General features: G+C 39.2%; 1 protein-coding gene across 8 annotated transcripts in view; it reads right to left on the reverse strand.

The window, feature by feature from the left end:
* Positions 1–21008, reverse strand: part of CDON (cell adhesion associated, oncogene regulated) — a 104774-nt gene that overhangs the window by 61831 nt on the left and 21935 nt on the right. For all 8 annotated transcript variants that reach the window (XM_009424449.5, XM_016922249.4, XM_054661701.2 and 5 more), the window contains exons 2-3: positions 3529–3665; positions 1380–1652 (exon numbers count right to left, since the gene is read on the reverse strand). In XM_009424449.5, coding sequence (XP_009422724.1) covers positions 1380–1652; positions 3529–3604 — 349 coding nt within the window. In that variant the 5' untranslated portion in view covers positions 3605–3665. The remainder of the gene's footprint in view (positions 1–1379; positions 1653–3528; positions 3666–21008) is intronic.

Below are 21008 nucleotides of genomic sequence, written 5' to 3' on the forward strand. Positions count from 1 at the left end.
CCTTGTGCGGCAGCTGACCCCAGTCCAGAGGGCTGCATGATCTTTTCATCTCAGAAAGCAGCTGGGGCAAGCTACTCAGGAGGCTGAGGTGGGAGGATCGCTTGAGCCCAGGAGGTTCAGGCTGTGATGAGCCAAGATCGTGCCACTGCACTCCAGCCTGGGTAACAGAGTGAGACCCTGTCTCAAGAGAAAAAAAAAGAAAAAAAAGAAAAGAAAGCAGCTGGGGCAGATGTGCATGGTTGAGGGCTAAGACCTAAGTCACGACACCCTTTTTCATAAGTCAATGCTTCTAGGGAATAAATATAAACTGCTCCTAAGACATCTAGAACCATAAAGCATAATTATTCCCATTCAGTCAAGATAAATCCTTTTCAATCCAGTGCCCCATCAAAACTCACTTTCCCTACGGATCTTTAATCTGTTTGTAGCTATTCACATTGCAATAAAATGATTTCTGGAATGAACCTAGGACATCAAAAAAATAAGGAAGGATATCATTATTTAGATTATCTGAATCTACTAACTTGGTCTCAATTCCTCTCAGTCTCAGTTCACTACGGACGGAGGCTGCAGGGGACTCTTTATGATCTCCAGGGCTCAAAGCACTCAGCAGCCTGCCACGAGGAATTCAGCCCTCCAGTGTGTGTCTTACAGCTGTCCATGGGTCACAGCTCTACAAAAACATTTACTCTTCTCAGTTATGACAAACTCACTACTCCTGGGGAATCCAGATTTGTTCTGTAAATAGGGGTGCCCTTACAAAGACGTTTTCCATTACTGGAAGCCATCACCGTTTGAAAGGCAGATGGCTCCAACTTACTAAGAAAAAACACGCATTCCAGATTTTCCGTAAGTTCAATACTCAACATTCCTTTCTTTACAGTTACTTTTTTCCTGCTTTTTAACCATGGCTTCAATGAAATACATTAAAATCACTCAGTAATCAAGGCAAATAAAACAATTAGATGTGAAAGAAAGACAAAGGACTCCAGGAAATAACTGTCAGAGTAGACAACAGCTTTTGTTGTTAATGATATCATGGATTTCCAAGCACTCACAAAGAAATTGTTCAGAATTCACATTTTAAAAGTGTCCTTCCCTGGCAAAGCTGCAGAGATTATAAAGAAAAAAAAAACTGTCCTAACTGCGTAACTTTAAAAAAATTATTTCCATATCATTGTTACTGATGAGGACATGAGGCCAGGCTCACAGAGGTCTAAGTGCACTTCTACAATGTACTCACAGCAAGAGTCAAGGCTGAGATAAAAACTCCTATATGCTTTACACCAAAGCCCATGGTCTTTCCCCTCTTCAGAAATACAAGCACTAACAGTAATTTCAAGAAAACCCATACCTAACAGGGACAAAATTAAACTCACCTGCCGCAGATACTGTCGCAGGGCCACTCACAATGGCACCGATGCTATTGTTGGCAAGGCACTGGTAGTAACCCAAAAGAGAGGAGTTGAGAGAAAGAATTGTCAGAGTCCCCTGATGAATCTTAATATGTTCCAGGTTTCCATCCAATGTTTTTCCGTTATGCAGCCATGAGATACGAGTGGTCACAGGTTGAGCAGAACAATGCAGTACTACAGGTCCACCAAGTTTCTGGACAGCAGAGAGCGGCTCAGAAGTAAAATAAGGTGCCAAGTCTACAAGGGAATATTCCCCATATGCAAAGAAAGCAGGGGAGAAAAGAGGAGAGAGAAAGAAGATTACATTAAACACATTTCATCTGTATCTTTATAACTAAAGGCAATCTCTTATTTTATATATGTTATGGTTCTTGATGCTTGTAAAAGTTCTAGCAAAATTCTTATAAGCCCATTTGTTAGAAGTAAAAAAGAGCAACATGTTAGCCTAGGACTTAACAATTAGGGTACAAAAGACAAGAATGCTGATGATATAAATCAGATACAATACCAATCCTATTAATAAGAAATAGCAAAGTGCAGCTGGGCCCTGGGGACCCCGCCTATAATACCAGCACTTTGGGAGGCCAAGGCGGGTGAATCCTTGAGCTCAGGAGATCAAGACCAACCTGGGCAACATGGCAAAACCCTGTCTCAATAAAAAATACAAAAATTAGCCAATGTGGTGGTGTACACCTGTAGTTCTTACTACTCCAGAGGCTGAGGTGGGAGGACTGCTTGAGCCCAGGAGGTGGAGGCTGCAGTGAGCCATGACTGCACCACTGCACTCCAGCCTGGGTGACAGTGGGAGACCCTGTTTCAAAAAAAAAAAAAAAAGAAAGAAAGAAGGAAATGGCAAACAGCTCTTTTAATAAAGTGACTTGGAAGAACTGGAAGTTAAGAACCTGAAAAAGTGAAGATGACTTTCCAAATAAAAAGAATTCTCCCCTATTTTACCAACAGGATTTGATTTACGAGAGCAAGTTTTTCTACAAATGAGGGCTGTGGTACTTCCTTACTACTTCCCTTCAGTATAAAACAATGTTTAAGTTTTAAGAAAACAGAAATAGAAAGCTAGGAAGCCACAATTGAAATACAAAGGCTATCCTTTCTTAAACATAGGGATTCGTATTTTTATTTGGGATTTGAAATGGTTTCGTCTGTTATTTCTATTACTCCAGGAACATGGGAAGGCAAGGGTGTTCTTGCACTGAAGTATCCATGCAGATCCTTCTGTTCCAACCCGAGAGTGGGAAGGGGGAAGAAATAGTTGTTAATTTTCTAGAATAAAATACTTAAGAGAAAAAAAATCAATAAATTGCTGAATCTACTTCTATAGAATATTTAATCAGAAATGAAGTTAAGGGGAAGTATCTTTTTTGGCTGAATCTGGGGTGGTTGTTTAGCAAAACAAAAGTAAAACCACAAAACCAATTTTCCCCTTATTAAATTTAATACAGCTAATATAGTACTTTTAGCAGATATTAAAAATAAATAGTACTCAAAGAATAAACATCACTGTATTTGTATCTACTTATATATTCATCTTTACCCAAGTCTAAAATAAAAAGAAACGCACGTGAACCATGTCTTAGGCATGGGGCTTACATACACATTTAACAACAAACACATTTATGCTTTTCAGTAACCCAAAGAGGTAGACAATAAATTAGGCAAGCTCATAAGAGAAAGTGGCAGACCTGGGATTTGAACCAAGTTCTCTCACTCCCAGTTGAACATAGTATCATGCTGATTCTAAAACTTCTCTTTAGTATATTTAGTCCGCATTTTATTCCTGTTCTTTCCAAATTCAGAAATTAGTGACATATCCCCTTATTTAAAAAAAGCATGATTGGAAAATATGTATTTTTTTTAAAAAATGAAAGGGATAAATTACAAGGGCCAGGACAGGAAGGCCTGCTAATGCCCAAAGCACTACCAAGAGATCCTTAAATTGCTTAATTTATCGAGTTTTTAAATCATGTAGTTGGTCAAACCAATCTTAGAAACATCTTTAGATAGCACCATTATCACAAAGCATTGAAGTACAAATTTACGTTTTACAGGATTAAGATGAGTAAAGGCCAAACCACCCCCTCCCCAATTCTACTCTTACCTGAACTCACAGAAGAGCACAGAATTATAAGAGTAACATACAGCAGTGTACATAAGGGTCCAAGATCCGGATGCATAGCGCCAGATTACAGAAGCAATCAGGACAGGCTTCCAGAGCAAAACCCAGGCCTTGGTTCACTAAAAAAGAAAAAGGAAAGAAAATCTAAACCACTGAAATCTTTCGTCTGAGCAGCTGGAGCTGTGAGCACAATGGCTGCCATCTATTTTGAAAGCTCTGTGTAGAGTACGTCAAATACTAGGCACTTAATTATCCAGATCTTCCCAATTCACAGACTGATCTCTAGACACTAGAGCTAGAAGTTTTGCTCATTCTTCCAAGGTCCTAGGATATCTCCTACTACACAGAACTAATCACTCTGAATGAATACATTCAACTGTCTATAATGCATTTCTACTTACACATCTCACGAACATACAAAACTCAATGCAACCAACATGTATTCCTCTTTCACATCCCCTAAAATAGTAACTGTAAGGAAAACAACAAAATAATGGCTAACATTTACGGAGTGCTTACTATGTGCCAGACACCATTTCAGTGCTTTAATACACGAATTTAATCTTCACAACAACCCTGTGAGACAGGTACTACTGGTTTTTGTCCCTTTTTTCAGATGGAGGACTCCTGGCTCATGGATTGGTCAAGCACAGAGAATATCAAGGTCAGGCCTGTGTTGGGACTGGGCTTGGCACTATTGTGACAGTGGGATAAGCCAAGAAAAGGATAGTAATGGATGAAGCCAGAGAGGAAGGCTGGACCAGATCACATTCAGCTTTGAAGGCCATGGTAAAGATCGTGGGATTTATTCTAAATGCAAGAGCAAACCCTTAGAGGACATAGAGAAGGGGAATGATGTAATGTTATTTATGCTTTAAAAAGATCACTGGCTGAAGTGGAAAAGGGAGACTAAGCAGGACATACTGTAATCACCCTGGAGACAGATGAGGACACAGTGGTTACAGCAGTGAGTCAACCGTGGAGGTGGAGAAAAGTAGTTGGATTCAGAATATATTATAAAGGTCGACCCAACAGGACATGTCAAAGGCTTGGATATAGAGTGTGGGACACAGATGTGTGAAGGATACACTTGGGTTTTGGTGACACAAAATAAATAATGGCCCTGTTTACTGAAATGGGGAAGACTAGAGGAGAGACAGAAGAGAGGGTTCATCACTGGTTCTGTTTTGGCCAAGGTAAGTCTGAGCTATCTATTAGACATCCAACTACTACTGTCAAGTCAACAGTTGCATGTGTGAGTGTGGAGCTGTAGGAAGAAGTCAGAGCTGGAAATGTAGATCTTAACCCTATGAACGCCTTGGCACTAGATGAGCTCTAAGGAAAATATGTTTAGAGGACTGAGGAGAGGAGAAGAGATAAAACAGAAGAGCCTTGGAATACTCCAACCTTTAGAGATGGGAAGTAGCCAAGGACACTCAGCAGAGGTAGTGAATGAAACAGAAAGAAATCTATTTGTTCAGGGAGAATATAAGAAATATTTCTAGGCTGGGCACGGTGGCTCACATTTGTAATCCCAGCACTTTGGGAAGCTGAGGAAGGCGGATCACTTGAGGTCAGGAGTTTGAAACCAGCCTGGCCAACATGGTGAAACCCCGTTTCCACTAAAATTACAAAAATTAGCCGAGCCTGGTGGCATGCACCTGTAATCCCAGCTACTCGGGAGGCTGAGGCAGGAGAATCGCTTGAACCTGGAAGGTGGAGGTTGCAGTGAGCCAAGATTGTGCCACTGCATTCCAGGCTGGGCAACAGAGCCAGACTCCATATCAAAAAAATAAAAATAAATTTAAAAAATAAGAAAAAGAAATATTTCTAGAAGAAGAGTGTGATCAATGGTCTCAAACATCGATGAGAAGCAGAGTAAGATGAGACACCATCAGAAAGGACTACTGAAGGTCATTGGTGATACTGACAAGAGTGGTTTCAGTGGAGAAAAGACAAAAGCGTGATGGTGGTTCAGGGTAGAATGGGAAGACAGGAAACAGAAAGCAGACACAGACACTTCCTTCCAGGGTTCTGCTATACAAAGGCAGCAGAAAAACAGGGAGAATTGCTGAAGACAAATGGTAGTCAAGAGATGGTTTGTTTGTGGGGTGTGTGTGTGTGTGTGTGTGTATTTTACTATAGAGACAGTATAGCACATTTGGTAAAACTAAAAAAGTTTCACAAAACCCAGCACTGGCAAGAATGTGAGCAAAAATCATTATCATATATTGCTGGTGGAAACAAAATCAGCACATACTTTTTGGAGGCAGTCTGCTATTTCTATCAAAAATCATTTATGCAACAAATACTTATTGAATGCTTATCATATGCTAAGACTATCCTAGGAGGTGGGAATTGAGCAATTAAAAATGTATACATAAAAATAAGTAACAGACAAAAAATGTATACCAACTATTCAAGTAGGAGAGATGGACAATATAAAAGATAAATAAAACTAGTAAAACTAACAATGTCCACGCCATTCTCCAGATATGGCCAATTCTTTCTCTTCTATGCTACCTCTACACCTGGGACATGCGTTAACCACAGCACTCAATACTCTCTTATGTAACTTATCTGGTGACACAACTGTGACCTCTTTGAAGGCAACAATGACATCATATTTAGCTTTACAAAATTTTAGTGCCTAGCAGAAAGTAGCTTTTTCAAAAATGTTTCTTAAAATGAAAGGAATACAATAGAATGCAATTCCCAGAAGTACCTTAAGGACTAGTGTTTAATGAGAACTGCCATCTCACCTGAATTTAGTATATTCTAGCTATATTGTTTATTCCTTCACTCACTTATTCATTCATATGTATAATTTTAAAAATCAACAAAAAATACAGTAAGTGCCTACTATATGCCAGGCACTATGCTAGACTAGGCTACTATGTCTGCGAATCCTGCCCCATGTTCCTGCTTAGCCAGGGCTAGACACTGGACCTACGACTATAGAATACAACAAAATCTAATGACAGTGCTACATTAATGACATTTTAGAAATGAGAATTTTATGTGCATTTTCATTCATGCAAAGAAAGGTTAACGCTAACCATTAATAAAATTAGGTAGTAATACAGAGGAAGGCACCTTAAGTACAGCTTTTAATAAATCAAATAGTACCTCCCAGAATCTGCTCACCTTCTCTATGCCAAGTACTCTAAAATCTAAAAGGTGCAAACTCAAGTTTCTCTAGCTCGTGGATATCAGGTTATGAATCTGCTTTTCCAGTTTTTTCTTGCTGACCTCCTTTAAAAAGTGGGAGAGGGACTACTGGCAATGACTCAGCGGCAGAAGAGTCCAGCTGTGTGAAAACTTTTTTGGTTTATTTGAATTCTCACTTGGTTCAAGGGTAAGAACTGATACACCACTGGAAAGCAGTCAAGGCAAAGTAAACATTCAAATAACTTGTTAACAGGAGACATTTTCCTGAGAGAATGAGGACAAGAAGGATTGTTTCTTCCTTTTGCCAAATCTTTCAGCTATTTATTTATTAAAAAGCAGTGAAACAAATTTCAGAGTCAACTTTAACCCTAGTGCATGACCTACTCAGTGACTTTATAGTTGTCCTTGAAAGTTTCACAGCTCATTACAGCTACCTAAATATTATCACACAGGAATCTTCTTTATTAAGTCTATCTTTCTATTGGGTTACTCTCTACATGCTCTCAGTTGATTTTGGAAGTTGGAAAGAAACTATGGCCAGAAAAGGCATTTACTAAACACGTGTTGGCTTGGTTTACATGTACCCAAGGCAAGCCTGCTCAGTTTGTTAAAGAGCTGTGATAATGACAACAAGGATTTGGATTCTGCTGTTTTATGGAGTTGGGTAGCTCAACGTTAGAGTCAACAGCCAGTAACAGCACCCCAGGCCCAACCTCACAAGTAAACATTACTGACCACACAAAGTTTAGATACGCAGAAATCACAGTATATCCATTAGTACTACTGGAAAATCTTTCCATGGTACGTCATTTTCAAAAGTACTATCTTTATCAAAAAAGAAACCCTTAATATTAGTGTTATGGTTATTTAACTAGTAAGTTATTAGAAAACCAAATATATAATTTATTCATATGTGTGTGTATATATACATGCAAATGCGTGTGTGTGTACTTAAGTTCCCCTACATTGCTCTGGCAAATAAACACAATTTTGTTTGACAAAGTTTACCATAACTAAACAGGTTTCTGCCATCTTCTTATTCACAAGTCAGCGGCCTTAATGTATAAGTCATTTTTCTCACCTACAGAAATTGACCTTGGCAAGGGAGACAATAACCCTAATTTCCTCTACATAGTTGTTATCCCATCCTCCTTATCTTTTCTTTCAATCTGGAAATAATGACCAGCAGAGAAAACAATCCATGATAAGGACAACCATCCTACTCTACACCACACATAACATGGGCACATTACTTGCCAAACGTGCTTAACCTCTGTTCTAGTGAACATAACATTCAAATCTCCTCACGTAAAAATTAAAAACAGAATTCTGATTTAAATCATGTCAGATAGAATAGAATTCTGACTTAAATCACACTGCCTTTTTTTTTTTTTTTTTTTTTTACTTTAGGGTTACTTTTATTTTGAATTTTTTTAAAGCACTCTATGTTGTCAACATAATGCCTGGTGATATTTTAAACAAAATATTCAAGTTTTCTTCGCATATTTGATATGTCGGTTTTATAAGAATTGCTAAATTTCTATGAATACTCATACGAAAAAAGTACACATTCAATATAGAATGTGCAGAAAATACATAAATGTATAAAAAGGAAAGTAAACACGACAATCTTGCCACATATAGATAGCATGTCAACATTCTGATGCACTTCCTTCTCATCTTTTTCATATATGTGGTGTACGGTATTTACATAATTGTGATAATACATGTTAGGGTTTTAAATGCTTTAATTTATTATTTAGTGATCATTTTTCCTTATTAAAATTCCTTTTTTTTTTTTTTTGAGATGGAATCTTGCTGTCACCCAGGCTGGAGTGCAGTGGCGTGATCTTGGCTCACTGCAGCCTCCGCCTCCCAGGTTTAAGCGACTCTCTGCCTCAGCCTCCCAAGTAGCTGGGATTACAGGCACGTGCCAACATGCCTGGTTAATTTTTGTATTTTTAGTAGAGATCGGGTTTTGCCATGTTGGCCAGGTTGGTCTCGAACTCCTGGCCTCAAGTAATCTGCCTGCCTCAGCCTCCCAAAGTGCTAGGATTATAGGCATGAGCCACTGCTCCTGGCCCTTATTAAAATTCTTCATAAATAAAACTTTTAACAGCTGTGGAGAATTTATTTATTTATTTATTATGTCTTGTATTTTAGTCTACTTAACCATTCTCTTTTGGATAGTTAGGCTACATTTTTATATATGTGTATATGTATGTGTGTGTGTGTGTGTGTATATATATATATGTTACTTTTTTGCTATTCTAGATAACACTCTATGAATATTTTGTCCATAAATCTTAAACCACTCTTCTAATTATGCCCTTAGGACATTTTTAGGAGTAGAATTATTGGATCAGGGAGTACAAACATTTTCAAGACTCTTAATACATATTGTCAAGTCGTGTTCCAAAAAGAGGCCCCCAATAGCCAACCCCATCCCTCACTACCAAAATTGGCACATGAAGGTAACTCCCCATCACTGACATATGGTTTAGATCCTCACAGTGTGGTAAGCAAAGTGTGGATACGAATCTTGACTTTGAGTAATGAACTAAAATACTTGCTAAGGCATAAAGCAACTTTCACTCTCTATTAGGGATTTTTTTAAACAATATTCTAAAGTTACATAAAAGTAACTGGAAAAAGAATGTAAGGCATGGGCATTGCAGGCCATATTCATCAAACCTTGTCAATCCTTGAACTTCCAATGACAAAAAACAATGTGGACACAAAATCTCTGCTTTTTACCCATAATCTATTATATAGTAGAATAAGGAGTTACTGTTGTTACACTGTGTGGTTTTAACTCATTACACGTATTTCTCAAAATAAATTTGTATGCAAAAACTGCTGCCACTCTAAGGGAATATTTGCTGACATTCAAAACAGTAAATTGCCATTCATTTCAAAACCGTATTCTCCCTTTCTTACTGCTTTTCTTGTCCATGTAACATATATATATATATGTGTGTATATATATATATGTATATGTGTGTATATATATATATATATCTATATCTATTTCCCTAATCTACTAGAGGTAATAAAATCAGTGAAGAGGTTAGAATTTGAATTTGATTCCTTATGTGAAAAACAGAAGTGATGGGCTCATCGAACCCAGTGGTCTCAAATGGAATTAGCATGACCACGAGAAAGTTCTTCCCATCTCCTTCCCATCTTCATATAAAGCTAGTGGCCAACGTAATTCCATTCTTTTCACCGACATTCTGAGTGGGTGATTTGTCTGAGAAGATGCTTAGTGGTCCCTTTGCTCTCAGGAAAGCGCCTGAGTACAGTCTCTCCGGAAAAGATTGTAGAACATGCACACACACACACACACACACAAAATGCAGCTAAGTGTAGTAAAACCATTAAACCATCTACAAAGCAGGACAACTTATTGCTCAATGCTGTAAAAATCTCTGGAGGCTCCCCAGTCTCGTGTGGCACAAGTACTGCTCCCAAAGTCCAAATGTCACTAAACAACAGCTGGTGTTTCCTAAGTTATAGGGTTTTCTTTAAGCCTTTCTCCCACATCCACATAGAAGGCAATCTGTCCTATAAGCTCTACTTTATATGCCATGCCAAGCTTAGAGCATTTCTGTGGGCAGAGGGAAGCTAAAGGTATACCTCATCTTAGAATAAGAAAGGAAATACTTTCCTAACGTTTACTTAACTTATTGTTCAGGTTGTGAACTTATTGCTTTTATAACCCCTTTTCAACATGCTGCCAGAATAATCCTTTGGGAAAAGTCTTTCCTGAATTTCTAGATTTGATTACTTTGTTTTTGAAGCAACGCCTTTGCTTTCATAAGGATGATCAAGGCTGTCTTTCTGAATCATTCCTCTTCCTAGCCTCCTATTTCAAACTTTCTTGTAGTTTTCTTTCAAGCTTAGGAAATAACCGTGATTAATTTGTGAACAAAAACTTGGCTTTGAGATCAGTTATAGTTCTTCAAAATAGGAAATTATTTAAGTTAGATTCCGTTTTTTAAAAAGAATCTTATTCTGTATGAAACATGGTAATTTCCTTTTTTAAAACAATGATTCATCTCGATTTTCAAACAATCTATCTCAAAATATGCTATTGATCAACTAAGAAAAAATTATTTTCAGAACTACAAAGAAAAACAAAACATGTCTACTTAAAAATTCTTGATTAAGTACTATCAAGATTAGTGCAGTCCAATTTCAATTATGGAAGTCAAATACAGTATATACTGTTCTTTAACCCATTGGGCTACCTTGACCTTAACCACAGGCAACTTTAAATCTCCTGTCAGTTTTCTTCATTCTGAATATTTAATTTAACTAAGAAGTTAACATCATTTCCTACACAAACTTCTCAAATAACTCTGCTTTTCAAGTAAGTATTCATTCAATCAAACCATTTAATACATAGAACATCTACTTTGGGCAAGAACCTATGAGGGGTGCAAAGATATACCAAACTAAAGGAAACTGCTCAACTGAGAAAGAAGGGCATGAACATAATTATCTCCAGAATAAAGAAAAAAGTCTTAAATGCAATAAGAGAGTAAAAAGTATTGAAAGAGTTCAAAGCAGAGGAATTCATCTTTTATTCAGTAAATACTTGGTGCATCCTTACTATATACCAGGCACTGAGCTATCCTGGAAACTCAACCATGAATAAAAGAGACACAATGTCTGCCCACATGAGGCTTACAACCAGGTGAGGACACGTGACAAGTAAGGAAGCAATTAAAATACAGACTCGTCTAACATGGGAATGGCTCAGATAGCAACTTTTTGCAATAATGGCTCTTAGAAAGTTATTCCACTTTTTAAAAAATACAGCTTCGTTTTATTCAGTACAACTTTTCCGATCAGAAACTAAAGAAAAACACTCTAAAAAGTGATATTATAGCTTCAGGCAAAGCTGCACACACCAATTTATATAATACCACAGTTTTTAGACTTTACACCACGTCACGTAGAAAAAAGTGAATTGCTTGCTGTGTTTGGATGACCTCAAACATTGTGCTTTGTGTTCAGATGCCAACTGAGGGGGAGGACAGTGGGCATTCTCCTGATCTTCTGTGAGATTCCACTAATTAGTGAGATTCTACTAATCTTCTGTCTGCAGTGTGTGTGCACCATTTCCGCGAGTTGTGAAACACTCTTGTGTTGAGCTTTTGTTTTGCCATAAGGTGATTTTAAGTGCTTTTATTTTCTAAGCGCAGTTTGAATGCGAGGTAACTACGAGCCTTAAGACGACTTCCAGTGTCCAAAAATCCATTTCCTAACTCTACACCACCCGGGAAGGAATTGCTCACCATTCCTCTTGCACCAGCCTCAAGGCTTCTCTTCCTCCTTTGACAAGCAAATAAACTCAGTGCATTTTATTTAAGAACAAACTGGATTTATTTACTTTTAAAGTATCTTTTACCATCTCTACAAATGTGCTTTCACTGCTCCATTGACATGTTTTTCTGTCTGTGAAATCTGGCTATCTTGGATTGGGACAGAACATATCATGACTCTTTCCATGAAAAGCAATAGACATGCTTTACACTAAAAGGCAGAATTTTTAGGAAATAAAGGTTTTCAGAGATTAAAGCAGTTACATGAGAAAGGGACAGGTAAGCAACAGAATAAAGCAAATACAGGTGCTCCAGGAAAAAGAGAAGGCTCACTTAACCTAGATTTGTACTTGGAGAGGTGAAGACTTCTCAGAGGAAACAACTGACTAGGTGAAATCAGATGGATACGTTTGGGGGATGGAGTAGAGGAAGGAAGGAAGAGAAGGAAGGAAGTATCTCAAGCAGAAGGAACAGTGTGTTTGTAGAATCAGAGTAAGGATGTCTGGGCTGGAAAATACAGTAAGGAGAGAAGGATAAGACACAGTGAGGGGAAAGCAACATAAATGAGCAGAAACAAGAGTGTAAAGAACAATATAAATCATATTAAAGTGTTTGGCTTTTATTCTGAGAGGAGGGGGTCAAAGGCTTTTAAGCAGGCAAGGACATGATCAGTCCCGTACCTTTGAAAAATCACTGACACTGCAATGTGGAAAACAGTTGAGGATAAGAGAAGTTAGAAGGCTATGGTGAGAGATACGGGGACCTGTACTGGAGAAATATCATGGGATAAATTTGAAAGGTTTTTCAAAAATTTTTAAGACACGGTCATATTTAAAAGACGTAAGAGGCCAGGAGCGGTGGCATACACCTATAATCCCAGCACTCTGGGAGGCCAAGGTGGGTGGATCACTTGAGCACAGAAATTCCAAGACCAGCCTGGGCAACATAGGGAGATCCCATCTCTACCAAAAATACAAAAATTATCCAGGCGTGGTGGTGCACACCTGTAGTCCCAGCTACTTGGGAGGATGAGGTGGGAGGATCCCTGGAGCCCAGGAGGTTGAGGCTGCAGTGAGCTATGATCGCACCACTGTACTCCTAGCCTGGGTGACAGAGTGAGGCCCTGTGATCAACAGGACTTGGATAATGAATGAGTTGGACTGGAAAAGAACAGACCACTAGGACCTAGGACATCTTTGGAATCCATTCATCTGTCCACTGCTCTATGTCCCCACTGCTGTGACTGTAAATAAGGAATCGAGGCTGCTGTCCAGACTTCTGACTCAGACAAGTGAGTGAGTGGATGATGTGCATTTACTGAGATGGGAGCAGCAGGGTCTTCTGTGGTCTGCTGCTGCTGTTTGAGGTGGTAGAGGGAATGGAGAGCGTCTGAAGGTGTGGAGATAACAAGAGGAGCTGGAGGTAAGTGGGGTTCTAAGGAAGGTTGGGCAGGCAAGCAGAAAGAAGCCTGAAGCTCTTAAGAGATTTGGGTCGCAGATGACACTCTGGTGGGCAACAGCAGACACACGAAACTATGGCTCAGGCTGAATCCCAAAACTACCATGCTTGAAGGGACAGGAACTCCTCATTCAAAATAAACCACACTATCAATACTACTAACGAAAAAGTTTTAAAACAAAAAAAAGGAAAAGACAGAAATGATATTCCAGGGATGGAGTCAAACAGTCAGACTTTAAAAATGAGTTTCTTAATGTGATTTAATTTCACATTTCACACTGTTATACCTTTCCAAGGTACAACAGTGTAGGGTAATCAGACACATTCCTTCATGCTTACTAAAGGCTTTGATTAGGGACGGTCTTCATGCTGTCCACAGGGGTTCTCCCAAAATGAGAGTAACAGCTGGCATACATCTTCCATGATTCTACAGGAGGAAAGGAGAGGCAAAGAGAGTGCTACAAGTCTAGTCGCAACAAACATACTATCTAATAGCATGCTACTCTCTGGGGCGTATGGGGGTTCTTTTAGAAACTAAAGAATTTCTTAAAGCAGTCATGTGCAATTAACAATGATGTATCTTCTGACCTGCCGCATCACTCCCAGTCCACAGGAGGAACATATAAATCTCATCAAAGTAAAGTTGCAGGATCTCAGACACCAAGGCCCCCTGCCAATCACTGGGAGTGCTCTCTTCCTGCCAGGATGAAGCCCCTGGGTGTGAAATGCAGCTTTCCATAGTACTCACTTTATAAGCACTTATTAATGATCGTGCAGTCATTCAGATCAACTTAAAAAAAAAAAAGTTCACACCTAGAGACTTCGCAACCCTTCCCCCACTTCTCCCAAGTCTCAGTCGAGTCAGCCAAGCATACAAACGATCCTGCTGCCTGCGAAAGCATTTCCTTTCACCGTGGACTGCCAAAAGTAGAGGAAGAAAATGGAAGTGACTTGGAGTTACGGCACCAAAAAGGCCAAATGAGCAAAGAAATAATCAACTCCACATGAGCCACTTCAGCTCCAACACAATGAAAAGGGCCCAGGACGAACCCCAGGAAAGGTCACTGAGATCAAGGGTCACACGCAGAAAAAGGCAACAGTGAGGGGCTGCCAGCTGCAACAGGAATCAATGTGGTCCTAATTACACCAAAGGAGAGGGGGCAAAAGCTCAGTTAGGTTCTATTCACAATATTTGTGTGTTTAAAAAAAAAAGTCAAGTGTTCCTGTTCCACTCTCTTTCTAAGAGACTATTTCTTCCTGCCACTAGAGCACAGGAAGCCAAGAATTGTGAAGATAATCCTGGCATCCACAGTGGGTTGTACAGGAGCATTATAAATATTTAAAAGCATAGCTGCATACAAATGGTGAAATTCTAAAAAGCAGCGTGAGAGAGATTATTAAAAAGACAAAATATAGAAAATTTCAAGGGGATTATTTTGCAAGTCCCATGGAGTCAACACTTCCACAAATCCAGCACTTGGTAGCTTTTCAAGTTTGTCACTGGAATTGGCTTTATGGGAAAAAATAACCGTTATGGTAACCACAAAACAAATGCTAAAAGCTAAGTTTGCTAAGAACTAGCTATTGCAAAGATGCAGACACACATTTGACTAACTTCTGCTGGAGGATGAGCAGGAGGAATATGGAAACATTTGGAAAAGAGCCCCATATAGGTGTTAGGTAATATAATTAACGTAGTTGTTAACAGGTCCAGCGCTTTGCTTAGACCCTACTGACTTATGCACTGGACTAACCTAAGTATGAGAGTTTCCCTGGCAGTTACAAAAGACTCACCCTCATGGGGTTTGGCTTAGATTCCATTTCAGTAACAAGGAAAAAATCCTCAAGGAGAAACTCATTTCCATGAAGTACATTATTCAAATATACACAGTCAAGCATTGAAAAGGCAGATAAGAAAAAAACAAATCTTGGAAAAGGATCTTTGCTGCAAATAAACTTGAATCAACGCTGGCTGAACACTGGGTCTCTGCCACAATGACTTTTACATTATCTTACCGTCAAGTTATGAGTTTCCTAGAGACCTAGAACATATTAATACTAGTTTCCAAGTACCTTATTCCATCTTTAAACTTGGCCACATAAAACAATGGAAGAAATCTAGATTTCTTATCAGCCCCTGCTTTGTTCAAACTGGTAATGGGAATTAGGTCAGACACAGCTTCATCAAAGCTGTCATCCTACCATGGAAGAGAGGCTGTGCATTGATAAAGGAGTTCTTCAAGCACATTCATAAGCTGACATACAAGTCAATCACAGATTACTATGCAGTTAGTACATAATTGGCACCAATTGACTGACAAGTCTAAAATTAAGTAAAAACACAAATTGGCTTATGTCAGGAAAACCTGCACCCTTGAAAACTTAAAATCAGTGCCAGGCAGTTAAAACCAAAGTAACCATCAGGAAACAATGCCCTGATGAAACTAGAAAATAGAAAAACAAATCAATTAGGACCACAATATCTTTGTAAACATAACACAACATAGCATGAAGTTTTAGTCCAAGCAGAAAAGCCCGAGAAGTGGCCTTTGGCATCAGGTCCGGCCTGACTATCAAAAATAAAGCAAAGTTTGTTGGAACAACTCTGCTAGGCCACACATGCATGAAGCGGCAGTGGCCAGATTGTAACACAACACTGGCAGGATGGTCAAAGAAATAATTCACAGACACTGATACAGAAAAGGTACATACACACACATATAAATACACACATATGTATACATACTACTAAAAAAACACAGCCGCAGATAGACCCAACCTGGAACCCAGATAAAACTTATTCCAATGATGCTTCTCTGTGCAAAACATAATCCCTTATTAATTATTTTTGGTATCAATGTATAAAGCAGGCATGAATATTCTCATTATGATTACATCTGATTTTTAAACACATATAGTCTTAACTCCAACATTATGACCCAATTTATTCATTAATGACTATTTCCAAAAAATCAAGAACATCAGACACTTTCTTTAATGTACCACAAGCAATAAAGGTAATTTTAAAAGGACTCCACATTTCTTGACACAGTAACAGTAACAAGAGGTTAAATACGCAGTTTCCCAAGGTAACTGGCTTCTTTAAAGAAACAATTCTCATGTATAAGTCTTGGCATAGTTCTTAAGGCTTTTGTATTATACTATATTCATATTTCATAGTCAAACAATAACAGACCTTATGTTTACAGAATACATTTCTACCTGTATATACCCTTGTAGGCCTCACTCTTCTTTGAAGGACTTGTCATTGTTGACTTCTGTGCACAACATGAGGGTTTCTTTTGTTTTTAGTGAGTTTTCTTAAAACGTACAACTTATTATGTTTTTTTTTGAGACAGGGTCTCGCTCTGCTGCCCGGACTGGAGTGCAGTGGTGCGATCATGGCTCACTGCAACCTCTGCCTCCTGGGCTTAAGCGATCCTCTCACCTTAACCTCCCAAGTGGCTGGCACCACAGGCGCAAGCCATCACGCCCAGCTGATTCTTCCACTTTTTGTAGAGACAGGGTCTCACATGTTGCCCAAGCTGGTCTCAAACTCCTGGCCTCAATCGATCTGCCTGCCTCAGCCGCCCAAAGTGCTGGGATTACAGGCATGTGAGCCACCACACCCAGCCTACAACTTTATTCTTTCTATAACATCATATAACTAATTTGAGTCTGAGGATTATAAGAATGCTGGGGGATGGATCCTTAATTTTCTAAAATCTCTTCATTCAACCCATTTTCTTTCTTTCTTTTTTTTTTTTTTTGGAAGATGGAGTCTCTCTCTGTTGCCCAGGCTGGAGTGCAGTGACACAATTATGGCTCACTGCAGCCTTGACCCCCCTGGGTTCAGGCGATCCTCCCACTTCAGCCTCCCGAGTAGTTGGACCACAGGTGTGCACCACCACGCTCGGCTAATTTTTGTATTTTTAGTAGAGATGGGTTTCACCATGTTGGCCAGGCTGGTCTTGAACTTCTGATCTCAAGGGATCTGCCCACCTTAGCCTCCCAAAGTGCTAGGATTACAGGCGTGACCCACTGCACCCAGCCCATTCAACCCATTTTCTAAGGACAGACTATGAGTGGGGTTGGAATCTACAACCTAACACTGCAAAGAGCAGTTTTTCATTCATTTATACAGCAAAAATATATTGAGTACCTATATTCAAAGTAGTTAGGGAACAAATATGGGTGGGGGATAAAGCAGAATAAAATAACAGAGACCCTGACCTCATTTCTTAAAACACTCAATCTCTGACATCTTCAACTCTTATATAGCAATTCATAAGCAATTGAATTTAAAACTTTTTTGGTATAAAAAAGTTTCAAAACATGACAGGATCCCTAATTTTTTAAAACAATATATTTAAAACAAAATTATTAGTTGGTAGTCTAAATGGATGTATCTCCTTTTCCCAGAGAATGATAGGCAGAACACTTACTTAGTATGGCTTAGGTTCTGTCTGCAAAAGGAAAAAAAACTCCACAGTTTTTTTCCAGCTTTGGAATTCTATGACAAATATTTACAACTGCTATGTGTAAATGAAAAAACACACAAACACTTAAAAGTTTATCTTACACTATAGTTTTGCCTCATGTATGGCAGGCTCCAAAAATGACTGCACTAAGAGGAAAGGGGGAAAAAACAGCAAAGATATCCAAAGTCAACAAAATTTCAGCTCTAAACATTTAAGTTCATCACTTCAGTTTGCAAGCAAAAAGACTGTTCATGTTCAGTCAAAAAAATCAAAAAGCTAAGTTAAAAAGAAAAAAAACAGTAGGAGACGTGAAGTTCAGTTTCATTCTAAGAACCTGGAGAGGCGGGCCTTTCACTTTATATTCAGGTAAAGAATTTGGAGAAATTTCCCTAGCCAACTTTACTTTGTGAACGTCAGAGCCACTGTCAAACAATCATTGAGGTATCTGTAGAATTCTGGAAAGACTGTCAGAAATATGTATACAGTAGAAGAGATAGGTCTTCTCATGAAGACTCAGTATTTATCTTAAAAAAAGAATCTCAGGCTTGACATGGTGGCTCACGCCTGCAATCCCAGCACTTAGGGGGGCCGGGGCAGGAGGATCACCTGAGGTCAGGAGTTCGAGACCAGCCTGGCCAACATGGTGAAAACGTGTCTCTACTAAAAATACAAAAATTAGCTGGGCATGGTGGCGGGCACCTGTAATCCCAGCTACTCGGGAGGCTGAGGCAGGCCAATCGCTTGAACCCAAGAGGCAGAGGTTGCAGTGAGCGGAGACTGTCCCACTGCACTCCAGCCTGGGCAACAGGAGCAAAACTCCGTCTCAAAATAAAAAAAAAAAAAAGAATCTCTGGTTATGAACAAAGAGCATTTCCAATTTGAAAACTATTTAGTTGCAAAGTGTTCCAAGAACTTACGTTTTCAGATGTTTCATAACTCCACATAAACATCTTTTTCTCTTCCTAGCTTCCCTGCCAACATAAGTAAGTACCTCAGGAGTAAAGGATCAGATGGCAAGTGTAGGTATTCCAAAACATAAGAAATGATTTTGTTGATTTAAATTACCTTCTTTGCTTGAACAGCCTCGGGGTGCAAATAAAACATACTACTAATTAAAAGAGCCAACAGTAGTACTAATAAAACATCAACAAAGCAGCTTTTATATAGACAGAGGCTTTTAGGTACTCGCCTCCTAACCTCAGTACATGGAACAATGAATGTGCCCCTAAAACGAAGAGAGCTATTTCCATTTCTGTCGGAGAAGAATAAAAAGCCAACTTAAGTCTATGGCTGGAGAGAGAGAACCCTACTTGATACTGAGGCATCACAAAAACTTGGGCATAAATCTTACAGGTGAAGAAGCATCTAGCATAAGAAACAGCACAGAAACCATTTTCCAAGACAGATAATTGTACATAGGTCATTTTACTCAATGGAAACTATAGCAATGGTTCCCAAACTTTGGGATTTTAATAAACAGAAAATTTACAAACAAAACAGCTGTATATCCTATGTAAGCTTTCCAAAATCTGCCCTAAAAACATTTTTAAAAAATTAGTCACTGCCATCTACTATTGGTATTTCATTAGAAAACAAAGTAGTAAGCAAGAAGTAATTTCAGTATAAATGCAGCTTAAGTCTTTTGGTTAGCTGCTTCTCATTTTACTCCAGATGAATATAAAACCTTCATTAAAGATCATGCTGGTTCAAAGATCAGTGTCAAAAAACAACTAATCTAGAGACTTAACGTTTTCACTGTCTTAAATCACTAGGATTATACTACAACTGCTCACCACCACACATTTGGCTACGAAACAGGCTGAGTCATCTGTAAACGCAGGTATTCCTCAGCTCTTCATCCTCAGCGTCAGCCAATGGTCTCCCTAAAGCAGCATTATCACTCTTCTCAGCAGTGACAGGTTTCTGCCACTCAAAAAGACCCAATGTGTCCCAGAGTCCCATCCCTGTCTTCTTGATTAAGCTTCCCCTCCAAAATAAGCCGAACTCTTAGACCTTGCTGGGAAGCTGATGTCTCAGAGGCAGGACCCTTATCACAAGCAGCCCTACATTCCACTCGAAACCCCCCATTGCCCCCTTGCTCGCTCTCAGCACACTGCTCTCCAACGTCATGTTTTAAAACTGTTTTCCTTCCGCACTTATGGCCTTCACTTTCATTTTAATCTGATTTCCCCTGTGTAAAAATCATAGCCAAGGAAGGGTCATGAACGGACAGAGCAGATGATCCTACCTGACTCACTATACTCGAATAAATAAATAAAGAAGTAAAAGAGCTAGACTAGCTTACTCACAGGTCACATACATGCAAAAAAGGTCTTTGGGAACAGAGGGCCGGGGGGTATATGGGATATCCCTGTACCTTCCACTCAGTTTTGCCGTGAATCTAAAATTGCTCTAAAAAATAACTTTTTAAAAAATTTCTAGAGGAACTAGATTAACCACTAGTTTGTCAGTTCCATGAGAAACGGGACCTTGTCTATTTTGCTCATCACTGTACAGACACCACCTGGGAAATACCTTGCACAAAATGAGTGCTTAGTAAATTGTGATAAATGAAAGAACTTACACTGTGAGAAACTCAGCAATGTTTTCTGGGAATTATGAAGTTACTTAACAACCACAATGACTTATGTTTTACTACAACAATTTTTAAAAAGTGATTATAGGATATATAATTAAAAATAGGCACTAAAGGCCGGGCGCGGTGGCTCACGCCTGTAATCCCAGCACTTTGGGAGGCCGAGGTGGGCGGATCACAAGGTCAGGAGATCGAGACCATCCTGGCTAACACGGTGAAACCCCGTCTCTACTAAAAATACAAAAAATTAGCCGGGCCTGGTGGCCGGCACCTGTAGTCCCAGCTACTCGGGAGGCTGAGGCAGGAGAATGGCGTGAACCCGGGAGGCGGAGCTGGCAGTGAGCCGAGATGGTGCCACTGCACTCCAGCTTGGGCAACAGAGAAAGACTCCGTCTCAAAAAAAAAAAAAAAAAAAGGTACTAA

This window comes from Pan troglodytes, chromosome 9 (assembly GCF_028858775.2).
Source record: "Pan troglodytes isolate AG18354 chromosome 9, NHGRI_mPanTro3-v2.0_pri, whole genome shotgun sequence".
NCBI lineage: Eukaryota > Metazoa > Chordata > Mammalia > Primates > Hominidae > Pan > Pan troglodytes.